The sequence below is a fragment of the Sinocyclocheilus anshuiensis genome, unplaced genomic scaffold, assembly GCF_001515605.1.
Source record: "Sinocyclocheilus anshuiensis isolate Anshui unplaced genomic scaffold, SAMN03320099.WGS_v1.1 scaffold714, whole genome shotgun sequence".
NCBI classification, from domain to species: Eukaryota; Metazoa; Chordata; class Actinopteri; order Cypriniformes; family Cyprinidae; genus Sinocyclocheilus; species Sinocyclocheilus anshuiensis.
In genome coordinates, this window is record NW_015546068.1 from 222,339 (window position 1) to 232,623 (window position 10,285).

Genomic DNA, 10,285 nt, shown 5'->3' on the forward strand with positions numbered 1-10,285 from the left:
TCAAAGATGCTTAACAGATCAGTAGTTTGTGCACATTTACACATGAAGTTATATGAAAATGAAGTACTTGATCAGAAAAATGTGTAGAGTAGAAACAATTTTCACTCAGAAATTGATAGTTAATATTACAATTAATTATAAAGCAATTAACATTGATTTAAAAGTGAAATTTAAAGTAGACCGACTGAAATAGTATTTTCTTTTTAATACTCAATGTTTTATTTACGTAGAAAAATCATTGTTACAGTGTATCAGCGACTTAAAGTTATTATTAAAGGACTTATTAAATACATTTCAGCCAATCAGTCCAAGTGCTTTACAAAATAAAATTAAAAAAAACAATCAGGCATTATAGGCTATATAAAAATGATTTAATGTTTAATAGATCAGTGGTTAATGCACATTAAAATATGAATATAGTATAACTGAATGTTTCAGGACATTTCTCACTGTTTCAAAGTGTTGAAACGATCTGTTAAGCATTGCATAATGTTTGTTAATATTGTTGAAAGTTATTATAAAACTTCCACCTTTCAGAAACGCATATCCTCAAAAGTTTCGTGTTAAATAACAAATTTAAAAAAAGATCCAATCAGTTGTCCAGGATGCTTAAAAAGGAAAATCAGCCAACTGAGAACAGAAACATCTGCAGGTGCAACACACAAAACAGCATGCGCAAGTGAAATCTGTCCAAACAGCGTCTAAACGTAATTCCTCTTGTCTTGGTTCCCGTTAGATGTTGCTCTTGTGGTGGGCGCGTATTTGACCGAGTAGCCGGAGCTTCCAGAGGAGGGACACGAGCAGCAGAGCATGCTTCCCCCGAGCAGCAGCAGCGCGGTGGCCGCCCAGCCGATGTAGAGCGCCGCGCCGATCTCCCGTTTCTTGGCCGTGGGCACCTGCGGGTTGTAGAAGTCGGAGATGATGTTGTTGGCCATCCAGCACAGGGGCACGAGCACGAATATGGCACTGATGATGTAGATGACCCCTCCGACGTTCACCACGCGCGCCTTCACGCTCTCCGTCTTCATGCAGTTGGTGCACTGCGCGCCGGCGATCACCACCATCAGCCCGATGACGCACATGACGGACGAGATGACCGTGAGCGCACGCGCAGCCTGGAGGTCGTGGCTGAGCGCGAGCATGGAGTCGTGAATCTTGCACTGCATCTGGCCGGTGCTCTGCACGGCGCACGACATCCACAGGCCGTCCCAGATGGTCTGCGCCACCACGATGTTGGCCTCGATGAAGGCGGTCACCTTCCAGGTGGGCAGCCCACAGGCGACCATCTCCAAGAGCGTGCCGAAGACGCACAGGATCAGACCCAGGATCTCCAGAGCCGCGGAGGCCATCTCTTTTCTTCCTTAGATAGATCTGTGCACCTGTTCCGGTACTTTGGGGATGTTTGGAAAGGCTGCGTTCCTCTCCAGAGTCTTCAGCCTTTGGTTTTCCTTTCTTCTAAACAAAGTTTTCGTCTCTAATTTTATATATATATATATATACACAACGTTTTTTCTTTCCAATATCTTCTCTCCAAACTTTGTGTCTCTAAATGTTTCTATCCAAAAGTCTTTTTTTCTCTCTCTCTCAGATCGATCAAAAAAGCTGAAGCGCTTTGATCAGGTAGAACAGCATCTCTTCGCTGCGTCTCTTCTGTGCTTTGACTAACGGACTTTTCCTGGACTGGGAATAAGTGGAGTGGAATAATAGCGTTACGCCAAGAGGAGGGGGTGTGTGTGTGTGTGTGTTCAAGACTGAAGTTAAACTTTTATCCAATCGCAGGACGGAGCATCTGTTGCTCGCCAATGGGGATGCAGAAAAGCTGTGCGTTTGAGTTTGAGGGCGTCTATCAATGAATAAAACAGTTTTACTGTCATTTCGTAAAAAAAAAAAAAAAAAAAAGCATCTGTAAAATATTATAAAAATAAAATAACATTTAGATGTATACATTAAGTCAGCACCTAAACAAATACAGAAATGTAAATATAATAAAAAAAATGTAAACAAAAAGTTAAGAAATTTTGATTTAAAAAAAAAATAAAAATTTGTCACAAATCCCGAAGCGTGTTTAGACATGTTCGCTGAAAGCACTGTAAACCGACAGCTCCAAGAAACTGTGACCTGTCTCCGCCATCTCGGCTCTAATTCTCCACTCTGTCGCCCGTCCTCCGCATTGGTACGTGAGCCGTAATGGCTTCCGTTGCGCCGGGGTCTCGCAGGCATTATGGGATAAGGGCGGAATTGTAGCGGTTTCCGGATTCCCTGGATTGGCCTGCTGGGAAGAAAGAAAACTAGGGAGGTGGGAAAAAAACTCCAGGGTTTTGAGTTTTATCACGCGTTTATAACAGGTAAGGGCTTCTGAAAATTTAGTCAAAGTTTCTTCGCGTTTGTATCTGGAAGTGATGAATTACTTTGTATCAAATCCTGTGTGGCTCCAGTAACTGCTGCATGTCAAAGTTGATACAAAGTTACACTGGAAAGAAGTTGCATTAAATACTATAGCTGTATCGATACTTGGTTTCTCTGTTTGAAACTGTAAGATAACACATGTGTTATGTTTTATTGCGGGCGTGACAGTTTTAGATGTGCTGCGAGCACTGAATGAAAAACATTTGATCAAGCAGGGTGTGGACGAGGAGGAGGTGTTTTCATTTCAAACGAGGCGCTATAAAAATGTACCCAAGGCTATCTGTTGTTTCATGTATGAATTACATTGGAATTTGGCATCATGTGTGAATTCAGAGACGTGTTGCTCAGAAAGGGGTTTGGGGGAGTCGACGAGCTGATGGCCAGAGTTTGACAGCACGAGCTCTGCCTGGAACCAGCCTCCACACTTTAACATGCAGCCAACAGCTCGGTGTGTGATTCAGTTTTATGTTATTCATGAGAAAATCCATACCTATTTTCAGTGTTGGGGGTAATATATTACAAGTAACGCAAGTTACGTAATCAGATTACTTTTTTTCAAGTAACTAGTAAAGTAACGCATTACTTTTTAATTTACAAGAGAATATCTGTTACTTTTTCAAATAAGTAATGCAAGCTACTTTTTTTTTTTTCAATTTATTGATTGACAGCTCTCCTGTCTCATGTTGAGAGAAATCAGAAGATGTTACTGTAGTTCTAAAATAAATATGAATATGCATTAATTCATCTCACTCACACAAAAAAACAAAACGCACAGATTCAGTATTCCTCAAAATGAATAAAAATAATGCAACTCAGAATATGGCGCAAACCTGCAATAATTAAATGTTAAACAACACAAATATGCTTTATGTATTTAGTCCCATTCTATTAACCAATGTCTTTGCTTCTGGCCTTCGATGATCCAGTTCAACCGTACTAATAAGCAAAATTTACTCTAGACAAACATTCGTGAGTCTTTTTTTATTGCTGAAGTGTGTTGAAATGTCTTCTTCTGCATTCTACTGTACGGACGTAAATTTACTTTCCCTTCAGCCTGAGGCTTATTCATTTCACTTTTGGTGTGAAAAGGCTTTTATATTTGCCAAAAATATAACTTTTTTATTTTAAAAACAAGCAAGCAAGCCCTGTCCAGATTTAAAAAGTAACGTAACGAATTACTTACCGTAAAAAGTAACTAAGTAACGTAATTCGTTACTTTTTTAATGGCGTAACGCAATATTGTAATGCATTACTTTTAAAAGTAACTTTCCCCAACACTGCCTATTTTTAAAGTACTGTCGTATATAAGAGAACATGAACCTTTCTCTGTGTTTGTTAAAGTTAGTATGTGAAAGACAGTAGTTTGTGCTAATAATATAATAGTGATTTTGATTAAATATTAGATGTGATTATTGCTTATGAATGTCACTATTTATTACATTTTTGAACATTTATGTTCCAAATGCTATATAGTACTAGACATTAACAGTCAAATAATGTAACGTGATGATGAAATTAGCAAAATACAGCATAACAAAGGAATATTTACTATGCATTTAGTACTATAGTGATGATGCCATAAAAATAAATACAAATTTAAAAACTAGTCCAAAATGCTTTCTGGTGGGTCTCAGGGGGTAAAATATGTTATAAGAATGTTTTGCTCAAATTCCCAGTTATGATAACGTTATTTCTTGATGTTTCTTGAATGTTTGAAACAACCATTGTTTTAAACATTTTTTTTTTTATTGGTTATGTGAAAGTTAAAGAAAAGAGGGAACATTCCATTTTATCATTTTGCAAACATTATGTGAACGTTACTTGTAAATGTTCTCCAAGTAATAAAGTTTTACAAAGTTTCAGGAAAAAAAAAACCTTTTCACGAACAATGTATAAATAACATTTTTGTGGTAATATTTTGAGAAGGTTATTAAGAACCAGACAGCTTTGAGCGAACATTCTATTAATGTTACTGGAAGAACGTTCGTTCGTAACCTTGAGAGAACCTTACCAGAACATTAGCCAAAGTTCTCAGAACGTTTTACTGTTAGCTGGGTATTTATAAGACAATATTTAGATGTATTTTTTTTTTTGTCAAGCTGAATAAGAGAACTTCAGGCAGCTTGTATTCATCAAAATTATATCTTTTGGCTCGTGTTATGTTAAAATAACCCTGAACCTGAATAGAAGTGGTAAAGATGAGTTAATGACCTCTTCATTATGAAGGACTGTTAACCCTTTCAGATTAGAGTTTGTTTTCGGGTTTTATTGCACAAATGTGCTTCTTTTTTATAAATAAGAGTCTTTTGCTTCCTTTAGCAGGTTTGCATTGACATGTAGCATTTTGACATTTTCGGGATGTTTTATATAACATTTTAGGACACATTTTAGTAGAGTATGTTTTATTCAGAGCAGAGGAGGAAGGATTTATAAACAGTGTTTAAAACTTAAATCTGGTTAAATATGTAAAATGTTCAAATATAACATAATCTTTCACAGCATGAAATGTCTTCAGAATAGCACAAAATTGGTGAATTTAAAGGTGCAGTAGGAGATCTTGGAAAATGCTAACTTTAGCCTGATAGCACTGAAAGCGAACGTCCCACCCTCCCTGCAATCGCCGTCCAAAGCCACGCCCCCTGAACGCATTTACGCTCACAGACCAGAATACCAGAGACAACATTACTACAATAGGCTACATCAGCGGTTCCCAATTCCAGCCCATGTTCCGAAGTGAAGTAAACTTCAACGGATTTCCCCTGCTCAGGGAGTATGAACACTGTGTAGGGATCATATCGATCGGAACACAGTTCATGCACGTAGCGCACTTCTAACGAGCTGGTTATCTGAATCGGGTGTGTTAACTTAGTGAGACATGCAAAATATGCAGAGCGGGCACGAGGCGCGAGGACTGATTGGGAACCGCTGGGCTACATCATGTTTCATTCACCGGTGAGAAAACTTTAAAAGTACTACAATACCAAGAAGGAAGATCGGGTTATTGATGTTTGTCTGCCATTCTCGCTCTGTCTGCACAACGTGCGTGAACGCGCTGATGGCGTATCTTGTCTGCGCGAACCGGGTGCGAAGAGGTATGCTAATACATACGTTGACAGGCAGGTAGGAAAGCCAATTAAAACACTCGGACCGAGCGTTTTGATTGGGCGAACATTTCTTGGTCCTACGCCTTCCACAGAATATATAAATACAGATAAATAAATTGAGACCACTCAACTTAATGATTACTATCGGGATGTGAAGAGACTTTCAACAAGCATAACAAAAAATGTTTCTGAAGACAATCACCTATTGCACCTTTAAGTAAACAAATGCTACCATTCAAAAGTCTGGTGCTGGTGAGATTTTTTTAAATGATTTTGAAAGAAGTCCTTTATGTTCACCAAGGCTGCATTTATTTATTCAGAAATACAGTAAAATCTGTAATATTGCGAAATATTATTACAATTTAAAATAACTGTTTTCCTTTTGAATATATTTTAAGATGTAATTTATTCCTGTGATGCGCAGCTGAATTTTCAGCATCATTACTCCAGTCTTCAGTGTCACATGATCCTTCAGAAATCATTCTAATATGCTGATTTGCTGCTCAAGAAACATTTCTGATTATTATCAATGTTGAAAACAGTTGTGCTGCTGAATATTTTTATGAAAACGGTGATACATTTGATTTGTCAGGATTCTTTGATGAATAGAAAGAACAGCAATTATTCGTAATAAAAACTTTTGTAGCATTATAAATGTCTTTACTCTCACTTTTCTGCATTTTGCACAATAATTTACTATTTGGAAGCATAAAACGTGCATTATGCAGTGACGAGGCTGTCGTTGGATTTTACTACACTGTAAAAAATGACCGTGGATTTAACGGTAAAAGACTGTAAAAATGCTACAGTAAAAACCTGTTAAATGGTTAACGGTAAATTCCCCTACTATATACGGTGAAAAACTGTATTGGACATTACATGTATTGGACATAAATTTTACGGTAGTATACCGTTTTTGGAAGTGAAAAATACCGTATAATTTACAGTGAATAACCGTAAATTGACATTCCCAGAATTCCCTGCGTTACATTTCAAATTTGATGTTTTTTGTTGAAATACCTATGTTTCTTCTTAGTTTTTTCTTATCAGTTTTGTATATTAGGGTTGTGTGTTACACCTAATGTTGTTAAATGAATGTTTATTGCATTATTTCAGTTTCATGTGTGTTACCATGATGGTGTTTGGTGTTTGTGTGAATGACACTGTGCACCTTCTATATATGTTATTATTTAAAAGCTGCTTGTGATGGGCTTTGGTTCATCATGTGACTTTCTCATCACCACCTGCATTTGGTGGTTATCAGTGTATTACAAAGGTACAAAACAGATTTCAGTACTTCAATAGGTTGGTATATTAACATTATATCAGTTAATGAAATTACGGTATTTAACTGTAAATTTAAGTTAAAACCGTAAAACCTAAAACGTTGCTACCGTATTTTTTACACAGCTGCCGGTTTTTTCCGTAAATTTTACGGATTTTTTTTTACAGTGTAGGTGGATTGACACACTTCTGTTAATCAGCTAATCACGCACAGTTATTGGCCAGTAATCTTGAAATGACCAGTTAATCTGCGGTATTGCTAGTTTAAAGTAACCCGTTTAACTCGGATAGCCACTGGAAACTGAAGATTGTCTCTGCCATCTTGGCTCTATATGTCATCAAAAGTCTTTCTTTCTGTCTTTCTCCTCTTTATTCACACCTTTAACCGTTCACCTCTCTTCTTTCTCAAGTCTCATCCCACTCTCTCAGCTCCTGTCCTGTATAGATGTGTTATTTCCGCCCTTTGTCTTGAAAATCATTCATCAGTATGCCACAGCGGAGCCGCTCTTCAAAGGTGAAGCGAATTACGCCGGAGGTCATGAGGCGCACATTTCACTCATAAACTCAAGAGCTGCTTTGAATGGTATTTTGGTTGTGAAATAGCAGCGCTGGCCATCAGCAAACCCAGCTTTCTGATCCGACTGACTGTATATGTGGCGTTCCAGTCACATGTCTCATGAGCTTACGATCCGCTAAGCTCCATTAGGAATTCTGTTAAGAACCTCAAAACCATTTTTCCCTTTATCGTAAAAACAGTAAATCTCTTAAGTCAGGTCACAACCTACAAAAAGGTAGAGTTGAAAGCTGGTGTGTTTGTTGAATCTTTTCTTGGTTTTGAAGTTTAATGTATGTGCTAATGCAAAAATCACCCACGGTGTAACCGCTGCGCCGATAATGAGGCCTCTTGATTAATCTGCAGCTAGTTTATCCTTGCCATAATTCCCAGCCAGCAATAACAAGACCTCCCAGAGAGTGTGTGTGTGTGTGATAAAATACGGATTGCAGTGTCCTGTATTATAAAAGCAACACCGTCCGCTACACACACAATCTGACGTTCATCCTAAATTAGTTTCCGTGCTTTCCTGAAAAACACTTTGACTCTTGATTTTTCCTGTCTTGGGAGCAGAAACACTCATGCTCATAAAAATGAATAGCTCAATCCAACCTTCTTCCTTGTTTTGTACTTATTTTGTGTAAATAAGGTTAGAGCCAAATAGAAACGAAACCTAAATCTGATCAAACATTGTGTAAAATCTTCAAACGTTCACAACATTTCAAAACATGATGACTTTTTAGAATAGAACAAAATTGCTGAATTAAAGTGAACGCATGCACTTTTTAAAATGTTTTTGTAAGAAGTCTTTTCAAAGAAGTAATTTATTTGATTAAAAATACAGTTAAAACAGCAATATTATGAAATATTATTGCAATTTAAAATGACTGTTTTCTGTATTAATTTATTTTAAAATGTAATTTATTCCTGTGATGCAAAGCACATTTTTCCTCTCTTGGGAGTAGAAACATGCATGATCATAAAAATTAAGAACTCTGTGGTCAAATATTCACACTTTTCACAGCATGATGACTTTTTCTGAATAACACAAAATTTGTAGAATTTAAGTGAACGTGTACACATTTTTAATCAAGTCTCTTCTGTTCTCCAATTTTCTCAATCTCGCATTTATTTGTTTAAAAAATAGTTAAATAAGTAATGTGTATATAAATATATATATATATATATATATGAATATATTATAAAATGTTATTTATTCCTGTGATGCTAAGCTGAATTTTGTACATATTTTGTGTGAATGAGATTAGAACAAAATGGAAACAAAACCTAACAAACTGTGTAAAATGTTCAAATAATCACTATATTGAATGATTATATATATATAAATCATTCAAAATGATCACTATACAAAATGATGGCTTTTTAGAATAGCACGCATATAAAAGTTATAGCACACATTTTAAAAGTTAGGAGTCAGTAACATTTTATTTGTTTTTAGTCTCTTCTGCTCACCATTTATTTGATCAACTGTAAAAACAGTAATATTATGAAATATTTTAGTGTTTTCTGCTGTAATATATTTTAAATGTAATTTATTCTTATGATGGTGAAGCAGATTTTTCTTGTCTTGGGAGTAGAAACACTCATGATTATAAAAATCCGTCAGTATTACAGCGGTAATGCTTTCACAGTGATGACTTCCAGCCCGCTGTCTCTGAATCAAACACACTTTCACCCGAACCCCATATAGTACACCAGAGTGTTTCTGGGTGGTTGTGTGTGTGTGTGTGTGTGTGTGAGCTCTCATTTATGGGGGAGTGGTGAAAATGGAGGAAAGCGTTTCCAGGAAGATGAAAGATAAACTGCATTGTTCCCTCCCTGTCGTCACCCCTCGCTCTCCTCTTGATGTCTAACACACTCACACACTCCAGCGTCTCCAGAACAGTTTGTTCCTCATCAATATCATCAGCCCGACCCAATGCGGATCCAATACAGTGTGTGTAGGAAGATCAGAATGACGGAGAGCTTCAGTTAGCAGCACTTTCATTAAATGCGAATGCTTTATTTGACTGTAATGTGAAGGATCATTTTATTGGTCATCTGTTGCATTTAAGATTCAGTGACCAGTATTTTTTGTTTTAGTTTTTATAATTAATTAATTAATTTATTTATTTATTTTAAGTTTTGAGATTGTGTAAATGAAATATTCTGTCATTATGTTTTTAAACGACATGCACTGCTGTTCAAAAGTTTGGGGTCATTAAGAATTTTTTAATTCTTAATGACCCCAAACATTAATACTTACATTCAGCAAGGATGCATTAAATTGAGCAAAAGTGACATTAAAGACATTATTAATATTGCAAAAGATTTATTTTTCAAATAAACGCTGTTTTTGTGAATTTTCTATTCCCAGAAAAATGTATCATGGTTTCCATAAAAATATGAATCAGCACAGTATAGTTTTTTACATGTTAATAATCAGAAATGTTTCTTGAGCAGCAAATCAGCATATTAGAATGATTTCTGAAGGATCATGTGACACTGAAGACTGGAGTAATGATGCTAAATTTAGGCTGAGTTTTGTTTAGTATTTATTTTTCTTTCATTGAGTAAATATTATGTAAACTAAGTATTCAATAGATATTATCCATTATTATTATTTTATTAGTATTTGTAGTATTTTCATAGCCACAATGTTCTTTAGATATTTAAAGGGGTCATATGATGTTGCTAAAAAGAACATTATTTTGTGTATTTGGTGTAATGAAATTTATGCGGTTTAAGGTTCAAAAAACATTATTTTCCACATACTGTACATTATTGTTTCTCCTCTATGCCCCGCCTTTCTGAAACGCGTCGATTTTTACAAAGCTCATCATTCTGAAAAGCGAGGTGTGCTGTGATTGGCCAGCTATCCAGTGCGTTGTGATTGGCCGAATACCTCAAGCGTGTGACGGAAATGTTACGCCCCTAC

The 10,285-nt window shown here is 36.3% G+C and overlaps 1 protein-coding gene and 1 long non-coding RNA gene across 2 annotated transcripts in view; one reads left to right on the plus strand and one right to left on the minus strand.

The window, feature by feature from the left end:
- Positions 1 to 430: 430 nt before the first annotated feature.
- LOC107699651 (claudin-4-like) lies at positions 431 to 1,728 on the minus strand. The gene has a single exon (XM_016500971.1). It carries the CDS (start codon positions 1,347 to 1,349, stop codon positions 702 to 704), a length of 648 nt encoding a protein of 215 aa, XP_016356457.1. The 5' UTR covers positions 1,350 to 1,728; the 3' UTR covers positions 431 to 701.
- Positions 1,729 to 2,126: 398 nt separating this feature from the next.
- LOC107699655 (uncharacterized) overlaps positions 2,127 to 10,285 on the plus strand; it is an 11,751-nt gene continuing 3,592 nt past the window's right edge. Inside the window, exon 1 of the long non-coding RNA XR_001635485.1 lies at positions 2,127 to 2,345. This is a non-coding gene — a long non-coding RNA (uncharacterized LOC107699655). The remainder of the gene's footprint in view (positions 2,346 to 10,285) is intronic.